Source organism: Parus major, chromosome Z (assembly GCF_001522545.3).
Source record: "Parus major isolate Abel chromosome Z, Parus_major1.1, whole genome shotgun sequence".
Classification (NCBI taxonomy): Eukaryota; Metazoa; Chordata; class Aves; order Passeriformes; family Paridae; genus Parus; species Parus major.
This window is the reverse complement of record NC_031799.1, coordinates 31,952,220-31,979,885: the sequence shown is the minus strand read 5'-3', so window position 1 is coordinate 31,979,885 and position 27,666 is coordinate 31,952,220. Positions and strand designations below refer to the sequence as shown.

At 34.7% G+C, this 27,666-nt stretch overlaps 1 protein-coding gene across 1 annotated transcript in view; it reads right to left on the bottom strand.

The window, feature by feature from the left end:
• The window catches only part of CNTLN (centlein), a 192,034-nt gene that overhangs the window by 78,507 nt on the left and 85,861 nt on the right, over positions 1–27,666 (bottom strand). Inside the window, 4 exon segments of the mRNA XM_033511379.1 lie at positions 10,518–10,631; positions 13,377–13,512; positions 18,560–18,620; positions 24,781–24,954. Coding sequence (XP_033367270.1) covers positions 10,518–10,631; positions 13,377–13,512; positions 18,560–18,620; positions 24,781–24,954 — 485 coding nt within the window.

The following is a 27,666-nucleotide window of genomic DNA, read 5'->3' as shown; positions in this document are numbered from 1 at the left end:
TAAAGAATGAATGATTGGAATTGATTTGGATTGGATTTGAATACAATGCAGGTCAAAAAAAAGGACAAAGCAACCTAAGAGTGAGTATTAACTGGTCACATCCAGCTCATAAATCCATATTTTCACACTTTGTCTCATGACAAAGTTAAAGACTACTACAGCATTTTATTGTCTTTGTCACATTTCTGTGTTGTGTACTCATTCCATTAATTAACTCAGCTTTTAGAAACAGAAGTATATTTTAAAAAATAACGGTATATATTTTAAAATATAGAGAGGTACCAGATACAAACTTTACACAAATGTTTACCAAATACTGTGAACTATTTTGAAAACTTACACAAACATTTTATTGATATAGGGAGTAGGTGAAATCTTGCAGAGTGTTGAAAAGCCAGAATTCTGTAAAAAAGCTCTTATCCATTAATAAATTGATGGAAAAAATAGAAATAAAACCTAACTAAATTTGAATGGGTTTTAAAAGTAATACCAAAACTGTTCAGAATTGTCTCTGTAAATTTACACAGGCAACAGATACATAAAAAACATCAGGCAAAGGAGATTCATTACAAAGAATACATATCAGCAATTCAAAAGAAAAGAAGCAACCAATGAGTTAAACATCTATAAAGTTTCTTTAAGTCTAAACTCAAATCTGCAGGGTTAATGCTAACACAGACATTTCTAAAAACTTCCAAGGTTGAAATTACAATTATCACTTGGCCTGTATCTAGGTGCACTTTTTTCATAGGTTTATTTTGATCACTATGGGTTGGTTTTTTAAAAGAAGATATAAAACATTTTCAAATCATGTCGAACAACTCTTTTCTGATTGCACTGTGGGAGTCTTTACAGTCCTGATTAGTTTATATTTAAGGTTTAGGGAGTCTTAAAGAAGACTGTGTAACTGGAAAATATATCCTGAAAATTTGCAGTAACAATGTACCAAATTTCCCAATAATGAAGGTTATGTAATTATGAGTGACATACATGACTACTATTTCTGATTTTAGGACTACACTAATCTTATATCTGTCTATAAGATGAATTGAAAATGGTCTTTGAAATAACTATTCAGATCCCACACAGACTTTTCAGCTTTTAAAAAGACAGGGAAAAAAAAAAAACAAAAAAGAAAATACTAGTTTTGAAATGTAGTTGAAAGAGTAATAAAAACTAGCAGACTGAAAAAAGTCCAGAATTTATGACTTCTTCTAGAAAAAATGTCTTGCTCTTATTTATACTCACATGTTGTATTTTCTAGCAGTGTTGCCAAGTTTAAATGATAGCCCATTAGATGGAGGAAAAGTGACTTAAAGCCATACAAAACCTAGAAACCAGTGTACTGATTTTCAGCTTTATGCACACCTGAAACTGCTTAATGGCCTTGAGTCTCCTGCAAAAAAGAGGTTATGCTGCTTGTAAGTATATTGGGTAGATTTTAGTGTATTTCTTCAGTAAGTCTTTGTCAACAGTAAGCATTTTCTCATCTGCTTCCTAAACAAGCTGACCTTCTGACAATGTAATCTACTCCAAAGTATTTTTGAAGATTGCTTTGTTGACAAGAAAGAGTGCAGCAGCAATCCTAGATACTCTAGACTATGTTGTCAGAGACTAATTTCCAGCTCCAAAGAAGAGACACCGAGTCCTTGATTTGAGAGGAATAAGCATCTTAAATTAGCAGGAATCTACTGGCATTTCCTAGAACACTATCAGGATCTTCTAATACGGCAGGTCAGAATTCTAATCATGTGTTTTTACATCCTGAGAACAACCTCAAAGTCCTTTGTTTACTACAATTAACTTCATGAAAAGTCATTCTTCTTATTTGTAGCACATATAGAAAATGCACCATCAAGAGCAGGAAGGTGTGCAGCATCCTGTTTTATGTACAAATGCTTCATTTCTATCCTCCAGCTTTGATTGCCACAGTGTCATTTGCCAGTATTAAAACAAGGATATTCAGAAATCAAGAGAGATCAAATCTATGGTAATAGATTTGTGTAATAATTTGTATTATATACAAATATACATTTATATTTATACATACATATTATATATGTATTATACATATATATATATTATATATATACAGGCAATAGTTTATGGTGGTATTGCATGTATTTTTCAAGGTACTGATATTGACCCACAATTACAGAATCTGCTGTTTTTCAGTATGATACAATATTCTGGGCTCTATTTTTCACAATATAATACTTTTGATTACTCCTCCTTTTTTTAGGTTTTTTTTTTTTTTTTAATACTCACCCATTTGGAATATAGGAAGAACTAGCATATTAAAAACTATGCTATAGAATCATTATGCTAAAAGAAATACTTCCAATTTATTTTAGATTTTAGCTAGGCATCAGCAAGAAATTCTTTGTAACAGTTGCTTACTTATCAAGTTATTAGAATAGAAGAAATGCTCCCACCATCTGCATATAAGCAAGGTTTCTGCAAAACAGACCCTCTTGCTAGAACAAAATATCCTAGTACTCATCATTTTTAATTGTCAGCAGTTCTAAAGATACCATCAGGAGCTCTCACACAGCTCCAAATCTAAGGTACATGTACACATGTGCACTTGGGTCTCAATGCATTAAAGAAAAGGTAATTTAGAAAGACAGCCTGAACTATAGCATAAACTTTCTCTCTGCACTTATGAGTTTAAAGGGCTCCTTCCCTCCAGAGTTGCTGACCCTGGGTTAACCCATTGCCAGAAGACTCTAGTTAGTCCTCTAGCAAACAACTGCCTCCTGAGTAATACACATCCCAAAAGTCAGCCATTGCTCATCAGCAGCTTTCAGCATTCACAGGTAAGACAAGCAGGAGACTTCTACACTCCCCTGCATACAGATAAAAGGAATTAAGAGAGCAGGCTCATGGCAGTCTAAAATAAACATCCAAACAAACAATAAGACATTTTTCCCATTTGTCCCAGGGAATCTTATCTGGAAAATAAAACCATGCAGAGAATCTAATTTCTAATAGAGCTGAATACATAAAATGGAATAACCCACTGAGGAAACCAACTCCTTCCCAAGGATTACATGTTGTAAAGACTGCAGCAGGATGACTCTTTGGAGAAATAAGCACAACCAACCACAATCTCCTAATGCATATTGTTGCTGGTATGGACAGATATCAGGGGGCTAGTCCAGGAGCTGCAGCAGTCAGGGAAGCCTTCCTCTGAGTCCATGAGGTTAACTATTGCCTTTTCAAATGTTTTCCTTCAGAGTCATGGAAGACTGCTAAAGACTGGAAAGCCAAATTAATTAAAAAATCAGACAGAAAAAGAGTGCTGACCAAGCTTTGCATGCTCTTTATCACAGCCCTTTAAAAAGGGACAGCAGCATTGCTTATTACAGTAACCAAAAAAGTAAGTTCTAAAGACATTGGGTCAACAGTGTCAAAGAATTTTTTTTCTTATCCAGAGCTTAAGTTAAACAGCCTAATAATCCTTGCAAGGAAAATGGGACAGCAGATCTGTTTTCTTCTCCTCAGAAAAGAAAGATGCTTGAGAAGAAAGGCAGCACATCAACAGAGGAACATCTAGGTAAGCAAAGCTGAATCGCACTTTCTGTTCTTTAGTCTCATAATTTTTAGAAGGGTAAAAATTCTGCTCTATAAAACTATAACATGCACATTACACATACTTCTGTAAAAAGTCCATACAGAAAATATAGGAAGAGGCTGTCAAAAATGGTCTCGTATGTCATAATACAAGTATTCATTTTGACTTTCTACTACTCCAAAATTACTTAAAGTCAGGAAAACCAAGCCAGGTAGAAACTTTATCCGACTTCTACAGGTGAAATACTACTCTGAAGGAAATTGGTCACTTTTGTTCCTACAGCATTATGATTCAAGTACATTTGCCTGCAGTAAGGGCAAAATATGCTCTTTTCATGTGTCTGTATATTTATGTGTCAACTGACAGCCTTGGAAACTGAGAGCGAATCTGGGAATAGGTGTTTTATACAGACTGTGAGAAAGCAAAAAGCATTACATGTGTCTGAGGATAACACTGCCAAGGTAACAGTAAAGCAAAACGTACATTAGCATTACTCCCATTCTGTTATCATTCACAGTATCCAGAAGGATTTACTGGAATTCCTTTACAGGAAAAATATTGTAAACTTACAGTTTACACTAAGAAATGTATAGTCTTAATTAACCAAGGAAATGAAGTATTTGGCTATATAGAGTCTTTAAGCTATCTATCTTACTTGTGTATCCACTTCCCAGAAATATGTCTTTATCATTCCTGTTTCCCAATTCAGTCACTTGTAGGATGGATGAAAATTGAAGGAAGAGATATCTTTTGTTGCTAAGTAAAGTCTCCCTGATTTACAACACACATTCAGGAGCAAAGAAAGGATAAAAGCAACTCCCCCCTTCAACAGTCCAATGTCTGTTCACATAACAAAATTGTGAATAGTGTCATAGTTGTCAAGAGTGCCTTTTGAGATATATTTCAAGTTAATAGTCAGTCCAAAGTCAATGAAATAGACTAGATAGTGACTAGATAGTTTCCACACATGCAGCATAAGCTTTAGTTTGCAAAAGGATGGTAGAATCAGATGCCTAACATTTTATCTACCATTTAGCAATCTTTAATTTGTCTTGCTGCAGCACAAAAATCCAGCTTATTTATCAAGAAGTGCTTATCAAAAATACAAATGTTACATTGTGTGAATTACGTTTATTATTCTAATTTGCAAGTTTCCATTCCTTTAAAATAAGACCATCAGAACAGCCTCAATAACCAGTGTTTGTACCTGTACTAAGTTCAAAACAGATTCAACCTCAAGGGCCAAGACCGGAGTAACAGTGCCATCAATATAATTCAGAGGAGATCACAGTACGAGGGCATATCACCCATCATACGAATATCAAAAGAATTTTGTTGTTGAATCAGTCCTTCTAACCTTTATAAACCTCAGATGACAATATACCAAAGTATCTGGCCTACAGCCTGCTGTTAGTACGGAGCTGGTTTCCAATAATGCAAAGTAAGGATAAAAATTAATTTCTTAATTTATTTCTTCCACTGATGAATTTGAGTTTTAGGAAAATTTTGACAATTCTATGTTTATATTCAAGTGATTGTGTTTGAAAAAAGCAAATACAACAATTATTCTTAGAAAATGCATTCTGAATTCCTTAGAAATTAGAAAAAGATCCAAAAGCATTAAGATAGGTTAAAGTTTTCCATGTATATCCATATTCTGCCTCATACAACAAAAGACAGCTGAGTAGTTTATCACAAATATCATGCTGGGTCACAATAAAGTTCCACTAAGCACCAGCATTTGACTTTCTAGAATTACAAAACAGCATGCTTTAAGAAAGGCTTCCAGAGATAAAGCAAGAATACAGAAACAACATTTAATAACTTTCATTGTAAAATATTTGCACTCCCTGAAATAAATGTTTCTACATATTTTCAAAGTTCAGTTGTTGAAGTTCCATATGGTATTACCAAAGCTGAGACACATGGAATCATGAAAATTTATTATTTCCCTTCCAAAATCAGTACTATGTAAAGGCATTTGCGACCTTTACCAGAAATACCAGAACTTTCACAGAAGGCACTGTAGAGAAACTTACTTTCATTACTCACTCCTTATTTTCTTAAAATAGCAGTCTGACATGTTAGCAGCAATCAGTGTGCTTTGGTGTTAGAGACTGTACGTTCATGGGCTTCTTCTGTGAACATTCAGTACAGTTTAATATGACACACTACTTCTTTATTTTTATATGTGCATACATATCTGTAGACTAAGAAACCAGAAATTTCCATCTAAATGCTCAAGATCTTTTGTCTAGGCCAGACGGAGGGATAAGAAAAAAGACAGTCCTTTTGCAGGTGGTATGCTTACCACCAGTACAACAATTCATTTCTAAACCAAATAATCTACAGAAATCACTGTGATCCAACAGTGAGGCAAGCATTAGCTCTGTGCAAGCAATACAAAGGAAAGCTGACCTTAACTTTCTTCACCATCTCTCTGCTATTTTTTCTCCTTGACAATGCCCAATTTTTATCACTAATGCAACTTTAATTCTGTGTTTACCTGCTTCTGTATTATTAAAAATAATACTTAGCAGCATGACTCATGTTTTCAATATGACACAATTCTGTCATATATGAGAAGGTACTGAAGTACAAGACAAGACAAGTCTGATTAAATATGAAAGAATAAAGGAAAAACACAAACACATTTGATATTAAAAAAACCCACTAAATCCTCAAATTTGTCTGTCAGCTAGGATGCAGTAAATTACAAGATATGGTGGACACAGGTAAGAAATGTCCTAGAGACAATCTGAACAATTAAAAAGCATAGATCTCATCATCCTTGATAGAACCTTCCCACTGGAAAACAGTTAGTTGACATAGTGTTTGGTGAAAATGTAACTGAAAGCTTGCTAGAAAAGAAAAACCCAACTAATTCTCCTCATTAAAAGGGCTATTTTGTTCATATGTAAAAGCCCCTACCTGAGTTCATGTGGCATTTGCAGTTCTGACTTTGGTCCTATGAAAACATCTTTTGGAAACTATACTCTGCATTACACCAAACACTGCTGGTTTCTTACTTTTTAATTTATTTGCAGTGCAGTCCTTCCCAGTCTCACACTTGAGCCTTTCATTTTCACTGCCATATTCAGCACAGTCAGTAAGCATGCACTTTGTCAAAACCCTCAGAAGTTACAAGACCATCTGTAAAATTTAGGCTGGAATTGTTTCCAGTAGAATGAAAGGTGGTATTTCAGATTTTTATCTATCCTAACTTAAACAAACACATACACACCATCATTTTAACTATATATGCCTTTGAAGTACAGAATTACTAACTGCAGAAAAAAGTAAACAACAGCCCTGACCTATTGGATTTGAGTTATTATTAGCAGGATGTCTGCTATGTCCCAGCACTCCCAAGACTGAGAACCAGAAAGATTACTTTACAGAGAAAACATGAAAGTCAGAAAGGCTGTGTGCTGTAGGTAACACTTTTTAACATTGATGTAGTGTGAATGCACTTTGTTACAAATTCATCTGCTACATGCTGTACCTATTGAGTAGAACAAAGAAAAAATTACTGGGATATTTGGTTGTTGCACAAAACAATGGAGGTCTAAAAATAAGTCTTTGATGACCAGGTCTCTCCTATTGCCTGAGACTGTCAAGATTATCAAAACTATTTTTCAGCAGGTTCTGTAGCTAAAGAAGGCGGGAGAAAACACACACTCAAGAAGGGAAGGAACTAATAAAGCCTCTGTTTGTGTTTCTTACTGCTAGCATTCCAGCACACTTAATTTAGCTTTTCTCCATCATACCCATTCTGACAGTGAGAAACGGCAAGAGGCATCACATGGTGTTGCTGGTACCAAGATAGGAACCTGTTAACTACTTTGTCACATACCACTACACCAGGTACACAACAGTAGCTTTCACTCCACAGGAATAAGGAAAGCAGAAACCACGAGGTCTTGTTCACCTATAAATGGAAGGCTTATCAGAAAACTTTTATTAAATAGCTGCTACAGCAGAGGAAGGATATGACTGAGGCTGTAGTGATTCCATATGCTTTAAAGACACAGAGCACACTTCCTATAATGGACGACGTGCACAATTACAGAGCACTCACACAGACAACAAATTTCCAGCTAGCTGTAAATGTTGACTTACATCATCATGTCTAATGTTGAAGCATGTTCTTTGTCAAATAATTGAGTGTTGCTGGTATCTATTACAAGGTTGACTACAAATAATGCAGAATGAAAGATGTGAAATTGTCTAGATTCCACAATAGTTTATAGCCAGTCATCTATACATTTACAAAGTCTGTACATAAAGGCCAAAGGGACAGGGTATCCCTATGCTCCAGCTAACCAGCTTTTGATATGGAAATGCTGAAATAGTTTAAATTAGCCAGCTGGCAATCAGGTAGCAGAACAATTGGATGTGCAGTGAAGCAGTTCTTTGGAGTGGTACCTGTGAGTCCTTCGGTCCTTCAAGCTGTCCATGAGCCAGCAGTGTGTCCTGGTGGCACATTAGGAAGAGCATTGCCAGCAGGTTGAGGAAGGTGATCCTGCCGCTCTGCTCAGCCCTTGTGAGGTCACATCTGGACTTCTGTGTCCATTTCTGGGTTCCTCACTAGAAGGGAATTATGGAGCCCCTGGAACAGGTCCAGTGGAGGGTTAAAAACATGATTAATGTATGTGCATAATAAAGACATTTTACATCATTGCTCTATGCCTCAGAAAATGGAAGATAAAATCTTTCCTGTAGATTAAATACATAAGCAAGCAGTAACAAATAATCCTATGTTCCAAACTCACTCTTTGGTTTAGTCAGATAGAGAAATTATACATTTTAAAAGTTACAACTACTTAAACCAAAATAAAATCCCTACACAGACACTCTTCTTTAAGCAAAGGTGCACTGGTTTTGGTTTATGTATGTTCTATGTCAACTTATAGATAACAATTAGTAGGCTCTCTCAAATTAAGTTCATTCGCAAAACCTATGGGCTAACCTGATTTACTTACACTGCTTGTAACATTACTCATATAAGTAACTGGTCCAACTCCATAGATCATGTTCTTTATCCACAGAATTTAAAAACAAAAAATTTTTGTTTTTAACAAAAGAAGCTCTATTATTAAGAATTAATTTTCTTAAGAAAATGAGATGAAATCCTGAAATGGTGACTTCTTTCAATGACTTAAAGACTGTCATTATTAGAGAGATATAAACCCTGCAATTATGCATTCATTTCTTCCTTACTTCAACAGTAAGTGGCATTGCCTGTAAGAGCAAACAGCACCTAAATCCACACGAGGAGTTCACCTTAATGAACACAATGCTGCACTGGCTTCTTACTAAGTCCTTACTATGTGGACTTTCATGAACCCATTTTGTCTTACAAATGCTGTATTTCAAAGAGCTCAGCTGTTTGCTCGTACCATCTCACCACAGTCTAGTCAAGGTCAATGATCTGCAACGTACCAGACATAAGGCTGTTCCCATAAATGGGACTGCACAGGAACTCTAGAAAAGCAGTCCAACTGTACCAATCTTCCAGGTGTGAACAATATATATAAGCAATCTCTCTTGCATGGCTTTGTGTGAAAAAGAAGGCTTATGTAATTGCCTGTGGTGAATGTGTTCATTAGTGATGGAAGAGGAATTACATGTATGCAATTACATACATGGCAAGAATGTGTTCTTTCCTACATAAAAAATAAAAATAAAAACACACAAAATAATCAAAATAATTGCATGTGATAATTTGTTGTTGTAGCTTCAAAACATTAAAAAAAAAAAAAAGACGACGAAGTGACAAGAACAGGCACACAATTTTAACTGGCAGATATAAGAATACCCCATGTAACACAGCTACTGGCAACATTGCCTATAATACACCAAGGGAGATTGTGGTCAACACAACAACTTACATAGAACAAAACAATTTGCTGCTGTTGAAATTCTGTGATAGCAACCTTCATGATATTGACACAAAATGGGTTTACATTGTGATCCATTGGGAAAACACATTTTCTTTAATGCTGACAAAAACAAAGTCTGAATAAAACTTTATATGATGTCTTGATTCTTAAATTAAAACAGAAAATCATAGTTACTTACAGAAAGTGTTAAATCACAGCAAAGGGCTAATTATACCATACTAACTTCCTTTTGTCTAGTATAAAAGGACATTTTTTTACTTTGCCTGGCTGAGTGTAATAGCCTATGAATTATGAGATCAAAGCAGCAAACTGTATGTTTTCTAAAGTAAGAGTTTCCTTCACCAAGTTTTACACTTACTACAGCTGAAAGAGCTGTGTGAAGGGATCAGCACTAAACCCAAAGGACAGGCTGTGCACAGCAAGAAAGAGAGCAACTCCCTCGTGCTTTTTGCAGGTCACTACCAAGGACCATGTTAGCAGATCCACACCAGACCCTTAACAGGCAGTTCTGCTGCTACCAGTAATTAGCTTGGACAGCTCTGGCTCCAGGAGTAGCAGCAAGGCTACACCATAATGAGCTCAGCTGGGATTAGCAGGACAGGGCAGGGAACCAAGAGAGCTGAGGCATTCTGCATTGCGTATGTATCACAGAGATCAAACAAGGATGGCTGGCTAGGTTATCCCCTCACCACCTCATTCCAAAAATGAAGCACGGCAGTGTGTAAAATACAGGCTAATGAAGAGCGACACCTCCAACAGATGAGAGCCACATTAATTAACACAATCCCTAGATCATGGAATACAGTTTCTGTTAGTGCTAGCAAACTTGTAACTTGTCACTGATTTAAGGGGGAGAGAGAAGGAAAAAAAAAAAAAAAAAAAAAAAAGGAGCTGATGTTTTCCTTTTCTCCATTTGGTAGATGTTTTTATAATGGAATTTTGCAAGGAATTCCTCTTGTATGGCCTGTAAAGCACTTCAGAAAAAAAATGCAGTATGTTTCTTTACTTAAACACCATTTAAGAAACAAACTCACTTCTCAATCAATAGCTTTTTTTTCTCCCTTTTGAAAAAAGCCAGTTCATTCCATATCACATGAGGATCCTCTTGACAAAGCTGATAAGAACCTGTATTATGGTATCTGCTTTTACTATTTTAAAGCTTGTTTATGAGTTAAAAAAGCTTTTTTGTTTTCAAATATCTAAATGTTATAGGAGAACCAGAATAAAAGGACCCCTGCTTTCAGAAAATACACGTTTTCAAGTACAGCATGCAGTGAATCTGAATTTTTTATGAAGTATACATTCTGAGGCATGAAACCTTAACTGTGGTAATAAAGAGAAGTTCAATTACATAGTTTCAAACAGATATTGTGCTAGCACGACATCATGCCTCCCAGATGACATGTGGCAAAATAATGTCACCCACATTCTGACAATATTGCTTTAAATACTGGTATGTAAAGAAAGAAGAAGTTAAAATCATCACATAATCTCTTGAAAATAAAGGGAGAGTCATCAGGTCCTCTAATGCCCCAGCAAGCCAATCTGGAAGTTGTAGCTGATGCCCATTCCAAATCACACTGCTGTTATACAGTTTAATAAAGGAATTCGCTATCTATGGACAAGACGATGTATTAATAAAAAGCATATTGACTTTAGAAGTACAGAAAAATAAAAAAAAATATTTAACAGTTTTTCTGTGATTAAAATATTTTTAGGTATTTTAATAATGCCAAAGATAAAAGCTGTATTAAAAAATCCTTTATGAAATCAATTTAAAACTGCAATCTAAATTCCTACAGGGCATAGAAATAAACTCCTAGACAATGTGGTAACCTCCTAAGGCCTCCATCATCTTTGCAGTCACGTACATCAGTGCAAGTTGTATGTACACTGACAGGTGGATTAGGTCACATCAGCTGCCATCTCAATAACAGATATTAATCTATGAAGAATATGGGGAATGGGGTCCTCCATCACTTACAAAGGATCAGAAATGCCACATAAGCACCTGATACTGAGTTCTTAATGCACAATTTACATTACAGCAGCACTATCCAGCTTTTTCAGATACCAAAATAACAGTCTTATTGTTACAGACTGCTTTTGTGTCTTGTCTCCTTTGTTGAAGTGCATTAAAAATGAAAACCAAACCTCCTTTAGTGTGGCTTCATACAAATCTAATCTGATGACAAAAATTATTGAAACCTTGTTATTTTCAGCTCATCTTAAATAGAGATTAAAAAGTTGGATGACTAAGTGAAGACTGGCCAATCCCCACTTTTCCCAAATACATTCATTATAACACAGGCTTGTCTCATTTACTTTTAACAGAAACAGAATTCACCTTTGTCTCTCTTTCCCTTTTATTTTTCTTTTTTTTTTCAACTGTCAGAACCAGAACACCCAGTGCTTCACTGTATATCGAGTTTAAGATTTTAATGTCTTTATCTAGTTCAATTTTTTTTATCTTGTTAGCCTTGGCCTCTCAGTGGATATGAAAGCCTGTCTAGGTATAGACATAGAATTAAATAATACCGTTGAATTTAGTAACTATCATCCTTAAGTCACTTCTAGATTGCACTAAATTTTAAACAGTGAGCTAGAAGAAAAAAAACCCATATTTTTCTTAAAAAAGCCTTTTCATTATAATTTAACCAAATATATTTGCCATTATGCTTGGGCATTTCAAAAAATGCTCCTGTGCTACCACCAATGCCTGTAGCAAATTTGTACTTTACCATTGTTTTCATCCAGACTTTTTTCTTTCCTTTTTGAAAGACAAACTGCTCCTAAGTAAATGCTAGTATTTCAAAGCAATGCAAATCCACTAAGATAGGCCATAGCATTACTTATATATGAGGAACAGTTAATCATTCACAGTGGGATGCTTTATGTCACCCCAGACTCAGAACAGCTACCAGTTTTGCAGCATTTTCTGTGACTCTCTTTTTGTTCAGAGAGAGTTATAAAGTTAGTGTCAAGATCAGTCAGTATTGTTCTAACTGCAAAAACAATTATTTTTAGTAAAACACAAGCGTTTACTGAGCTGTTAGGTGAATGCTAAAGCCCTGCTATAGCCACACGGAAATTCCTTTCTTGAAACAGGTCCTGAAAAACAGCAGTGCTTGAAAACTGAACTAATAAGAAATGTTTTCATATCTCTAATTGCATCTGTTTACCAAAAATTCTGTCTGCTAAGGACTAAAAAAAAGAGAATTTTTGCATAAAATTTTCACTGTTCTGTATAGAGCCTAAGGGAGAATGATATACAGAATGTTCATTATGCAAATTTTATGTGGTAAAGTCTTTCCTCTTTCCATTAATAAAGATATATTACTGCATTTTTTGGGTAAAATTATCAGAAATAATTTAGTTTTAAATAATTTAACAGATGAAAACACCCTGCTTTCATGCACATATTATTTGATTTTTCCCCATATAAGGAAGAAGATTTTAGCTTCAGATAATACATGAATTACTAAATGTTAGAGAGGGTATTATTTCTATATTTTAATGAATAAAACTATTTTGAAAAACTGTTTGAAACAGAATGAGCAACTGTTGTGTTACAGAAAGTTAAAAACATGCAGTCAACAAAATAAAAGAGGAATTAGACAAACATTAGGAAGCAGTCCTAGCTGACCTTTGTCCAGTACTCAGACTCTCAATGGGAGCCTAAATAAAATAAGTCAAGGTGTCAGCTCAACATATTTCCTCTTGGTTTCAACTGTAATGTTTATCATACAGGGGTAAGTCATGTATTCTGCTTTAACAAAGGAAAGTCTTGATCACCACACAGTAGCTCCTTCCTTCAAATTACATTCTCTTTTGAATACCTATGTAATACTTCTATTAAGATTTCTTGTGTAAGGAAAATGTTTTTAATGAGCTATGTAACTTACCTGCTATCACCCTCTTCCCACTGCTTTAATTGCTCTTTTAGTGCTCTGTAGTTGGTCTGTAACATCTGCAGCCTCTCTTCGTGTTTTCCATAGGCTGCTCTTAGCTCATAAGATTCTTGAGACTGTATGAAACCAGAAAAACAAAATCAGGGTAGTACAAAATGTAAGGGACTGTTACACAGATCACAAGAAACAAAAGCTGTCTTTTACCAACTACTATGAGACTCAGAAATCTAAATAGAAAGATCAGGACTCACAGTCCTTGTGGTCAAAGTTTTCTTATTACTACTTTGGAAAATTCCGCTAATTTGGCAATTCACTTAAATATTATTTTTGTGCTGCTGAAAGTTTTAAAAATTTACTACCAAAATGTCAGCTTTTATCTGGTGAATGCATAGGCCTAATACATTTTAAAACACATAGACTGAAAAAGGATTGTTGGCCCTGTTTTTTCATTCAAACCACTTCTGTTCTTTTTTTTCCCAATGGAAAACTGATCTATGTATTTTCAAAGGAAATACTGACCACATGAAAAAAACTTACACTTAAATGGCTTCAGGATTTCCTCACATATTGTTTCTGTAAATACATATATATCTGCAACACCTAGATTTTGTTGTCTAGTAATGCAGCAAACAAGAAATAAAACCATTTTTTACAATGGCTTTTATATAATCAAAACCATACAAAAAATGTACAGAACACAAAGTAAAATATACCTTGATTTATATAACAGCATAACATCATGTGACCTTAAAAACAGAGTTTCCTAAAGGACAATACAGTGCTATGGAAAAAAAACCAAAAACCAAAAACCAAAACACAAAGAAGAAACATTTCACAGCATAAAGCAAGTCAGACTCTGGCACACACTAGTAAAGAATTCACCAGCAAAGAATTCATTATGCTGTAGCAAAATTTGCAATCAGAGCTTCATTTTCAGTTCAGTGGGAGCTCTGCTTGCAAAGCAACTACAAAACTAAATAAATCAAAGTACTTTATTTGCAAGTATTTAATGCTTATATGTAAGGAGGACTATTCAGCATAAATCAATGAATTAGACAGACCAATAGTCAGAGCTGCAAACAATAAAAATTGAATCCCACTATATAAACATGGCAAGTTCCAGAGTACTGCTAACTACAAAGTACCTATACTAAGCTTGGCTTACCAAGTGCAGCCCAGCTTTCATGATGCATGGAGTTGAAAGATGTCAGCTACAGTTTCAAATGGTACTATATACAAAATTCCAGAAATTTTCTGGAAGTGACTCAGGAAACAGAAAGATTTAGGAACAGAATCAAGTCCAAAGTGACCCTGCCATTAAATACCTTCCCAAAGTGGTGGTGGTAGGTTTTTTCTGAAACAACCTCTAAAACAAATACATTTATAAATTTTGTATTGTTTAGAAAGTACTTTTGACTCATTTTAAGTGACTCATGTAAATACCACAATGATATTAAAAACAACCACGTAAATAGCAATATAAATGTTAGGCTAAGAACACAGAGACCATTACCAAGCTTTTCAAGAGGAAATAGGAATAATAAGATAATAATTGTATGAATACAATTATACATATTGTGTTTTCAAGAGAAGTTCATGAAACAACTGTTCTGAGATTGTTTGATATTGCTAGCAAAAACTGGTCAAGTCTGGCAGGGTACTGGAAAATAATGTCTTCAATATAAATCCTCATAAGCTTATTAGTGTCAATGCCCTTTCAGAGATGCAACCAACTGTAGAATTTGGCCTTTCCTATTTATGAATCTACATTTTTCATTATTGCTTACCTGTTCTGTTATCCATTCTGTTACAGTTATTGCCTTCTCTTATCACTTGCTCTGCTCTTGCAGAAATAGAAATTAGACAATTAACTGCCCTAATCGCTCTCTCTATTGAATTAAGCACTTTAGAACTTAAAATATTCACTGAAATTTCCATAATCTGTTAAGATTCATCTCTGTCTGAATTAAGCTATATTTCATAACCAAACTGTCTTCTACAGTTTTGTATATATTTACACAGAAGGGACAGAACAACCATTGCTAACAGTGCTGGACCTCCAGATTATTCTCCAGCTGTCCAGTGTCACCCACAGTACTACTTCCCATGCAATAATGAAAAACAGTAACAAAAAGTTCAATCTTCAAGAGGAAAAACCCCACTGTCTATTAAAAAAAAAAAACCAAACTTTTTTTTCTTTTTTTCTTTTTTTTTTTTCCTTTTGGAAGGCCACTCAGACAGGATAAAAGATTATAACTACTCATTCAAATTTTTGTTGAAATTGACCTGCTGTTATAGCAAAAAGGAAATTTAAAAAATTACACTGATTCAATTATTTGACTATGCTTAGGCTTACAAGAACTGAAGCACCTAATAGTTTCAGAAATAGTTTTTTCCACTAACAGTTATGTGGATAAGCTGAAATATTCATTCAGTATTTGAACACTATACATGGAACAGGACTACAGATGAAATCATAGGTAAATATGAGTGTGATCTTGCTCACACAAACAAGTATTAAGGTGGCCCTAAAGACTGATAAGTTTTATTTACGTCCAAAAATTTTAGAACCTAAAAAGGATGAGAAAACTCAAAGGGAATAGCTCCTCTTGTGTTTTGAGACCTTTCCAGATAAAGCCAGGATTATCTCCTCTAGGCTCCACCAGGCATCACAGCTCTAGGAGCAATACAGGAGAACATGAAAGTATTCTCAGTTTGTATCAAATACTATTTCTCAAAAACCAAGCTCTTATCCACTTCTTAAAGACCAATAGTAAATTGAATTACTTATGCTTTCGACCAATCTAAGTAGCAGCTTAATAATTTTTTATAATAAAACCCAGAAAATACTCTTAATTATTTTGATGTTCTCTTCTGTAATCAAGGGTGCACTCATACTCTGTTACTTTTTAGTATGTCCAGAAACAAATCCAATCCTGTATAAAAACTCTGAATTTAAATGATCACCCCATTTATACTAGTAACAAAGAGCCAACTTTTCTTGTTCAGAAATTAGTCAGCTGAGAGAACAGGAAAAACCTGTCAAAGGGACATTGACCTTTTCTGCTCCTTTGCAATACTGACTGGGACATTCCTGTTCCTGAAAACTGCACAAATAGATCTGTTATTTTTATTTTTTTTTTCACTTGTTACCAATTTTTTGACTAATATATGAAGTCACCATTTCACATTCCAGATGTGCATCATCAGAGTGTGCATTGTCAGAGCAACCATTTTTCTCAGCAAGAAAATTTCAAGTAGTCATATAGACAACACTTTTTTTGAGGAAGCAATAATGCAAGGACCAGTTTTGAAAAATGTTGATCAATTCCATTTTTCCTAGTTACAAACAATGCCTGAGAGAAGGCTAGCATTAAGAAGTCACAGAATAGCAATAGAAATGTTCTGACATTAACTTTTTTACAGCTTAGTCCACTGCCATGCTGGCACTAGCCTCACTGAAATATGAATGTAGTGGCACAACATGTTTACTATGATGACCTGGACCTCTACAACTTCTTTTCAACTCATTAAAGCATTTTGCAAAAGAAGCCAAGTAGATTTTCAAGAGAAAATTCAGGAAGTTCATGTATTCACTTTTAAGGAGAGATTTAGCCTCATCATGGATTTCTGTGATAGAGATCCCACACCTGTAACATCATAAAGCTGCACAGATTTTTAAGTTATACTTAAAGATTAAATAGAAGATAAGTAAAGGCAGTATGGTGAATGGTACAAATTATTATATGAGGTTATTCAGAGAGAACTCTTTCTCTTCTGTATCTGCCTTCCTTCACTCCTCTTTCCAGAAGAAATGTGGAGCTCTCTTATCATTTAACCATACACACTGATGTATCTTGGTTGCCTCCAAGAGCAGAACAGCTGGAGCCTACAGTTCCAGAATAATCTGTAGCATCAGTATCAGGCAGGCCAAGAAAGAGTAATGAACAGGAAGCCTCCCAAAGGCCAGTTCTCAGGTTTAACTGGTGGGATGTGCCTTAGATTTTTCAACAGAGAGAAAGAAACAAAACAAAATTAATTTTCTGTCTCCCAGGAAAAATCTGGAAGACTGAATCTGAAGTCTAAGTAACTTCTCCTGTTCATGTACTCTACACGTGTTAAGACAGTGCATTAAACCCTCCCAAGCATACAGATGGATGAACTATGGCATTTGTGCTGAAATATACTTCCCACTTACAGTTTTTCTAAAATTCATTTATCACTATGGTTGGTAGAGCTTCCAGATTTTTTCACTTACCTAACTTTTATCACAGGATGTTCAATATAAACAGTTCTCCTTTAGGCTACACATACTTGAAAATATCTTCCAAATTCCATAACTGAACAAGAATAAGCAACAAAAAAAAAAGAAAAAAGAGGAGGAGAGGGAAGAAAAGGAGGAGAGGGAAGAAGAGGACAAATTTTAAGTTTTTAAGAAAATATGACTCAGGATTTGAGTTTCGCATTCAGAGGTGCCAATTTTAAACCAATAGTTTCTTCAAAACGTACTGTATTTCTGCAGCAAAATACCAAACCAACAAAAATATAGCTACAAAAATCTGTGAAACAGGGACAAAATGAGAAATTGTAAAACAAGCTCAATTAAGATTTTCTACAAAGGCTTGGAGTGAGGGAGATTGTTATTTTTTTTAATAGCATTTATTAGACCAGCAACTAACTGAGCCATAACTTACACAATTTCCAGGGGTCAATCTTTTTTCAAGTAATTGACCTCAGCATTTTAAAGTATGGCTTTATTGTACAGAAAAAAATGCTTTTTACTTTCAGTGCTTCTACTTTTTGATTTATTTCATATGAACACGTCAATTTCTCAGAATATATATTCTCAAACACAAACTTTGAAAATGTATTTAACAAGTATGTGTTACTGATGACAGTTCAATTAGGTTTCTGCAGGACTTCAGGATTACTCACACGGTAAAGCAAGTAGGTAAACTGATGAAGAGTGCTCTCTGATCCAAAGAGACTTACAGTCCATAAAAACATGTGTCTAATTCTTAAAATGTCTGTTTGTTTTGGTATATCTTTATCTATGCAAGCTTATAGCTAGCAGGCTTTTTATTTTTATTTAATGTTCACCTTTAGCTGTAGTGTCTTCTCTAAGTTTTCAATCTTCCTTTCAGCTATTTTAAGCTTCTTTAGTTCCTCTGACTCTCTAAAAGAGCTCTTTGGGGACAGAGACCTTGAACGTTTCACAGGTGGTTTCTGGAGAATAAAACAAGGACATGGTTGAACTAGTTGGAACACCGGATTATGAAAGACATGCAGAATTAAAGAAGAAGTAATTTTGAATACTAATAATGAATTATAAAAAAAAAAAAAAAAAAAAAAATCTGCACGGAATACCAGAGAAATAACAAGCAGAATTACCACAGCGCTACCACTAAAGGTTTCTCTGTGACTCGTTAATGAGAATATTCATTTACATTTACATTGTTTCTTTCAGAATAATGATGTCCCATTAGGGAAGACTAAAGGGTTATAGACTCAGAAATGCAAGAAACCTCATTACAAAGGAGGGGATAGAGGCTGGTCTAATTGCTCTATAAGGGTCCAAGGTTACACTTGATAGGACAACCAGAAACAAGAGGGAAAGGATTTTTTTCCCTTTGAAATAGTTTAACACACTGTGAAGTTGAAGGAACAATATGCTTGAGGAATATAAATACAACAGACAGTAGATCTTATACCATAATGACCATATGGTCATTAACTATAATGTGACTAACTAGAGACAAGAATATGTTTATATTATGTACAGCTTCATATAGCAATCTGGAAAAGAGTATGTGAAAGTAACACTTAAACTGGGCAGCTTTCTTGCTCATTCTATGTCATATGTCCTTATGGCAGAGAAAGAAAGGCCTCATAAAATTAGACTTTCAGATTTTCAGAATAACTTTGGTTAAGAACAGTGAAATACTAACACACACTTAAAGCCAATAAGATAAAATACTGTTGTGCCAACACACAAAGTCAAACAAAAACTTAAGGTAAATTGTGATTACTCTTGTTGCATTATGCCACTTTCTCTGGGAAATAACTGATGCACAATAAAAGGAATTAAGGATAAATTCTTCTTTGATACTATATATATATATATATATATATATATATATATCAGTATTTTCACTAGTCCATTAAATTAAACTAATCTTGAGTAATATCTTATTTAGCAACTGACATTTTTTTTCTTTGACCACTACCTTCCAGTATGAAATATGTACAAGACATCACACGCTGCATTTTCATTTTAAATAGTATGGGTTTCCATAAAGGAGAAAAAAAAAAATCTATCAAGAAATATCAAAGAACAATAGTATCCCATATTTATATTTTTGAATGTAAACATTTCCAATGTGATTTTGTCATTTGATTTCAGGATTATTTTGCTTATAACACACAACTGAAAGAGACGTAAGAATGCCCAACAAACAACCAAGCAAGATTTCTTTAAAAAAACAGTGTTACACCCTCACAAAAAAGCCCCCAACCATAGCCAAAGCCAAAGCCAATCCCAAAGCCAAAGCCAAAGCCAAAACCAAAACCAAAACCCAATCCAAACTAACCAAACAGAAAAAAAGACCACAAAACCAAAAAAAACCCAACAACCAAACAAAAACCCAACCCAACCCAAAACACCCAACCCCTGCCAAAACCAAAAAAGCCCCAAAACCAAACCGAAATAAAACAACCAAAACACAACTCTTCTATCTTCTACATTCGTTAGACATTATATGACCATACTATGCATTATTTTTCAAGAATTGTTTTCTAGGTAAATTTTATGTTTGTATACAGAAAATCTGTTTCTCTGAAATCAGAAACAGAAGGTCAAAGCACTCTGCTTGCTGCCAAAGTGAATGACAACAAAGGAAAAGGAGTGGATCAACTAGCACCAGGAATAAATAGGTAGCGAAAAACTGAGAAGGAACAGAGGTAAGAGGAAAAAAAATACAGGAAAAGATAAAATTCATTGTCTTGCTAGTCTAGTCACAGGTGATGAGATACAATGAGTACATAAGATTTTTTTTTTAATATATGTATGTATAGATATAGATATAGATATAGATATAGATATAGATATAGATATAGATATAGATAGATATAGATATAGATATAGATATAGATATAGATATAGATATAGATATAGATATAGATATAGATAGATATAGATAGATTATACACACATACAGAGTTTATCTGTAGTAACCTAGGATTGTGCTAGAGCTAAGGTATGTGAAAAAAAGAGAAAACTTTTAACTAGATATGGATACGGAGATGATTCCCTGTGACAATGGATGGGTTTGGTGATACCTGTTAAGAAAATTCTTTTGCTTTCACCTTTTTAGTGATCAGACTAAAGGTCTGTGGAGAAAGGGCGCTGGGTCTGGGCTTCACAGCTGCACATTGGTAGCTTGAACCCAATCTTTGCTAAGGAGGTAAACAGTTCTATCAAGACAAAAGAGATTGTGTAGTAAAATACACTGTAATTGGATTGCCTGGGGCTGCTGCAAAACTCAGTTTGAAAGATGGCATCTGTAATACTCTTCTCACAAGTGCAAACTTTACTGCCCCTGCTGCGGCAAAATATAAACATTTCATTTTTAATTCAATCCTCAAATTCTACAGAAAGATTTTGACATACCTGTACTAAATATATACAGAAATGTGTATAATGTTTCAAAATGTAATGTTTCAAAGATTGTCTACATATTTAGGAGTGAAAAAACTCTCCAACTTTATCAGTGAAGAGTGTTAATCCAAGTTAGTAGAGGAATCCAGATAAGAAGGTTTTTCATTGAATGTTCCTGTAACATTTTTATCAAAGACTAAACCAAATAGCAGAAAACCAAATATAAACAGTTTCTAATATATAATAGATATGAAATTTTGTGATAGAAGATTTAGCATAAAGAAATAGCAGGTAAGTGGATGGGACATGAGAAAAATAAGAAAATATGCCTATTTCTAAACAACCTTCTGTTACCAAGGTGCATGTCTGCACCATGAAAGACACCATGGGACGAAACTGCAAATAGCCATGCCCTTGAATTCAACAGGTTTTGTGTTGAATAAAATGCCAAAACAAGCCAAATAATACATGCAAACAAACAAAACCTCAAAACAACCAACCAATAAAAAAGCCCAACCAAAAAAAACCTCAAAACCAAACCAAAGTAGGGAAGTCAGAACTCCCCCTAAAATGTCTAAAGAGTACTTTTTCTGCACAGGCATGATATGAATGACTGGCATGATACAGCTCTGAGGACAGTGGGAAGAAATCTTAATGTTTTTATCAGTTGAAGAAACAGAAACATCGTTGAGGCTGAACCCAAGACTGCCCAGATACAGGTGGGATTTTAACGGAAGGAAAATGGCAAATTCTTTCTTGATTCACTATGTTTCAACATGATCTTTACCAGTACTGCAGATTAACACAATTTTTCAGTATCTTGACACAACAGACTTAGAAGAATGATATAGAATATGTATGAATAAAAGGCAATTCTAACTCCTATGCACCATACCATGGGAAAGCTTAGCTGCAAGAAAAAACCACAAAACCCTACTGATTTACCCAGCAGACATATGAAAGTAATTTTAATCACTACCAGAAATATATATTGCTCTCTAAGTTACAAAGTTTAAGCTCCAAAAAGAGCTCTAGGAAGGTTCAAGCCACTGAGTCCTAAGACTTCATACACAACAGTACTCACCACTATACCACTTTTCACATAGACTGGACTATGATGGTTACAATTGCCTCTAAATACACACTTAATATCACAAAACAGGACATCACAATCACATTTAACAAAGCTTTTAATCACCTTCTGAAGAATAAGTTGCTGCTATTACTCTGTATGACTGTAGGCAAGGGATGTGGATTTCTGCAATTCATAAAGAAACCAACACAAGGCTACAGATGTATATATGCTGTTTCAAATATACAAACATAGCTGGAAGCATGCAGTCATGTGGCCACAGATCCCAATTTATCACAGTAGTGCCAAGTTTCCACTTGTACCAGGCTCCTCTTTTTAACACCTTTCCAACTGTTCTTTCATTCAAAGCCTTAGAAACCTTTTAAGAGCAGTAAGTCATCAAAGCAGTGTCATTCTGATCAGAAGTGATTCCATGCTTATTTGTTCTTTGTGTCCTGGGAATGTACTTAAGGGGGAATGAAGGGCAGCACAACAGCTTTTGTAAAGTCAAAAGGATCATCTTTTTAAAACAAACATTGAATATCCAACATTCTCTTCCTGTCAAATCATGTTCTAGTAACTTCTGACAGTTATAATTTTGTCATAAAAGGTTGAAAAACAAGGAAATTAAAAGATATTTCACTGAAAGGGAAAAAGGGTAAAGGGTAAGGTACTACCACAGCAATACTACCTTCTTTATTTTAGAAAATCCAGAGTATTTCCACATTTTCACTTATTGTGTTGTCTAAATGCAAAGCTTCCCAATTCAGTTCATGAAAGTTTTAATAGAGACTTGTGTGCCCTTTTGAAAAAGTGAACATATCAAACTGCCCTGACTGTTGAAAGAGCATGACTCAGATCTACATATCAAAACAAGAAGAGATTTTCTACAGTAGCCTTTAAAATTTGTATTTAGTTTTACTCAAGGCAGTGTAATTGCTTTATTTTGACACAGTTCACAACAAACACAGCAGACTCATTTACTTTCCCCTGAGGAAACAGAAAAAGACATTGTGGGGGGCCAGCCTTGGCAAAAGATCAAACACCCACTCAAGTGCTCTCCCACTTTCCTTCCTTGCTAAGACAGAAAGAGAAAATGGGATGATAAACCCACAGTTTATCACTCAGTATCATGGACTGACTCAACTTGAAGACGATTAATTTAAGTTATTGCCAGTTAAAATATATTTAGGTTGTAAGAAATAAAGAAAAAAAAAATTAATCAACACCTTCTTCCCTACCCAGAAGGAGCTCCCAGCTTCCCAGGCACAACTTCATTCCATCACTCCTGACTTTTTTATTACCTGCTATGCGGGTGGAAGGCTTGCAATCAATAACAGCTCCTATTGGGCCATTCTTTTCTCCTCACACTTTTCTCCTGCTCCAGCACAGGGCATCTCCACAGGCTGGAGTCCTTCAGGATAAACCTATTCCAGGGCAGGTGTTCCATGGACCACAGGTCATATAAGGGAGGAAACTTCCAGCATTGACTCCCCTCCACAAGCTGTGGCTTCCATGAGCAAATATCCACTTGCTCTGGGCTCCCTCACAGGCTGTATTACAGACATCTGCCCCACAGTTATCCTCTCCATGGGCTGCAGAGAAACGCCTGCTTCCAGCACGTGAAGCAACATCTCCCTCTTCTTCTTCCTGACCTTCATGTTTACCAGACTCTATTCTTTCTATTCTTCATTCTACACTGCCTCTGTAGCATTTAGTTTTTTTCTTAAGCACATTTTCACAGAAATGCCCACTACACACTCTTTAAGAAATGTTCTAAAGTGTGTCTTTTCCCAAAACTAACATACAGTACAGGTTATTTAGAAAGAACAAGCCATACATTTTTCAAAGTAAATGTTACAAGATACCTTATTTGGATAAACTAGAAGCTTTCTCAGGAAGTGGACATGATGATCCACCCTTGTACCTTATTTATACCATTCAGAATCACGTTCACCTTTGCAAGTTTCCCATAATCTATACAGTCACAATAAAAAACAGATGAGGAAGAGTCTGAACCCACTGAAAAGCATCATGATTTCAGCTAATTAAATATAATCATTTAAATCACAGAAATTTTTGCAGATGTCATTTATTTACTATAGCTTATAGTTGATGTTATTGTTGTTTAATGCCTAAATCAAAGAGTGAGACTCCATGAATGAGACAATCCAGCACTATAAAAAGTTGAAAGTATAAACTTCAAATGACATTGTTGCCATTCTTTCTAGAAAAAAATACTGTAGCCCACTATAAAAGACAAGAATTTGGAAAAAAATCTCTTTTATTTAAAAATTCATAATAATAACCATTTCTATTTCTCTCACTTTCCTTACAGTAAAAGATGGTCATTCTGATAAACACGACAAAATATCTGTTAAATATTCATTTTAGCAAACCTACAAAGAATTTATCCTTCAAATAGTTCATTTAATTAAGAATCCCTTATTCATTATTTAATAAGGTAAAACCTTCTACTCCCAACAGCTATTTTAACAAGTCTTTGGCAGATAACACAGGAACTATTCAAACAAGCTTCCAGAATTATAAGCAGCGTCAACAGATATTAAAATTATTATCTGGACCCTTGAGCAAAAACGTTTGGCTTCACCAGCCTGACTTACACACAAATACACCAGACAATAAAACTACCCTACCTCATGCTTTCTTCCAGTCCTTATATTGTTGCTTTACAGAGTATCTGTAGTGTACAAATTATGCTCTGCTAGGTTAAGATTTGCTTTTTTCAATTTTTTCCGTAAAAGCTCCATTTCAGATTCTTGCATAGTAAGGTAGCACTCTAGTACACTTAAAGAAGGCTGTTGAAATACCTAGAAAATGACAGTTACAGGTATATTACATTGGTAACAAAAAATCAGAAACATAACACAACATTTACATAAAACTGCCTATTAACAGTATTACAGAGACATGTAAAAGCTGCAAATAATTCTGCTTTCATAAATGACTTTATTCATAAATAATCAAAACCAGATCTCAAAATATTAAGGAAACATTTTCATACCATCACCAAATTTTCCAAATCCAAATTTACATTCTTAACAGTAGTTGTTTTATGCAGACTTTTCTTCTGCAGTAACTTATTCTAGTTACTAGACAGTATTTGTATGTGACATGCTGTTAAATTTATTGACAAAATATTGCACCTTCTGGGCTTGTTTCCGGTGAAACTTCAAGTTGTATGTATCACTGCCCTAACAAAAACAACCTTAACTGCATATTCTGTAACTAGACAAATGGTTAATTAAGAACTGCCTGAGAAAAGTACTTTTTAAAGTAAATCTACAGCTTGTAGCCATTACATCCTTAAACACAGCACAAGTGTTGTGGTCAAACTGAAGACTTACAGAAAAACATAGATTCTAGGTCACAGAATCTGTGCTCAAGGTTGGTACTTTATTTTGTTACACTGCTGTATTCCATGACCTTTCCTAGCTATCAATCCATGTGCAGCAATTAGTTGGCACAATACAAGGCTGCCAGACTTGGCCTAGTTACCAAACCTGCTCAGAGAGGACATGTTTCAGGATATTATATCCCTGATATCCAGTAGCAGACTCATCTATGCATGACCAAGATGCAAGACAATGATGATATAATTCCCACATGGTCAATGCACCCAGGTAGCTGGAAGTTAGCACCTCAGTGCCATTGCTGGAGAGGGAATGATGTAAACTGTCTGCCTAATTGATTGCATAATTAAAAGGGCTGGTTAGTTTAAAAAGCCAGTGGAAGTGGTTTGAGCTGACTTTTTACTGCACTGATGAGGGGGAAACTCATGAAACTCCATTGCCAGAGGTGTTTGAACAGCTTTGACAAACAGCTGGCAAGTAATAAAGGTTTTAATCAACAAACTTTATCCAGAAGATATGTTCTAAGACTAACTAGCAGCTTTATTTTATCCCTTATTAACAAGGTCCTGACAACATCACTTGCCTGCAACTGTTTGAGCATATTCTTAAGACAAATACTAATTTCAGTAGAGAAGATAAAATTTGGTACAATTATCAGGTGGCACTATCATCTCAAATACTGTCATTCCCCACATAAAATAAGTCAGGTATACTGACAAAAATTAGAAAAAGCAGTGTAAAAAAAGGTTAAGTTAATAAATCTCCAAATTCATGCTAATCAAGAAATGAGGTTGTCCAAAGCTGATTAAAATCAATCAAGCAAACACCTTAGTAAGCTACCAAGTATTTGTCAGAAACAGACAAATGGGCATAGCCATTATATTAATGCAGAATATGCTTTTCATAAAGCCTAAGATAACCTCACAATTTCAACAAATAAATTACAAATTAAGGATATTGAGCACTTGTTTTAGAAAAAACACAACTCTTCATGCAGTAAGTGCAAGAAATATGTAGAATGAGTAGAAATTGCCCATGTTTTTGCTGACTTCCTTAAATACATTCTGTTCCTCTTTTTGCATGGTTTAGGCCATATGTAGTTGCAAACAGATGTCATTACCACCTATGATCAGTAAAAGGCCTGTTTATAACCATTAGCTCATTAACACATGGGAAAAAAAAAAAAAAAAAAAAGAAAACAGGAAAATGAGGTGCAGACAAGCCATGGAATCAAAAGAGTGCTTTAAAGAAAACTGGACTTCATGTTTGTTTGAACAAAACCTAAGCAGTACACAGAAAGGAAAAAATCCAACAAAACCTACAGGACAGAAATAGTGTCAGTATATAAGGGAAATGTAGTCATACCCAAGCTCTGGAACTGATTTTCTAACTTGAACTATATTCTTTCTTTTTACAGAAGATAAATACACCTACCAGTTCAACACACGCATCTTACTGACTGCACGTAAAGAAAGAGCTCTATATGGAACACAAGCTTTAGAACTATAATAGTAACTCATAATAGAGTCAACAAATTCAATCCATTACAATTTAAAATCACATTACTGTTACAATAAAAAGTCTACACCTGTGAAGTGTTCATAGAATTATTTAAGTTTAAAAGGACCTTTAATATCCTTAAGATCAACTGCTGCTGCTGCTGACTTTTAAGCCACAAGAATTACAGAAATTTCACTAATGATTAACTTCATACTGTATCACTACTTTTTATTTTCTTCTTTCAAAAATGGAATACCCAGTGCTTTAAAACATAACTCAATTTAAGAGTCACGGACTACACCAAAACCTGTTCCTCTATGTCATGAAGGTTCTGCTATTGACTTCAACAGGACCAATACATGAACAGCATTATTCTTCATTTGTTTTGAGGTTTTTTCCCTACTGCTTTCTTCCAAAAGAGATCCCTAGAAATCACCATACTGTAATATAACTATATATAATTAATATCATATCATATAATATCATATCATATAATTTCAAATAAAATACCATAAAGGCACAATTTCTAATAAAACCCTTACAGTCTCTGTCCACATGGTAACACAGAAATATTTCTTGAAAAACTAAATCCAGCAAATCAAGTCTTAAATCTTAACTTGCACCTCCAAAATGCTTATTCTTTTACCTCAAATTATTCAGTAGATCACT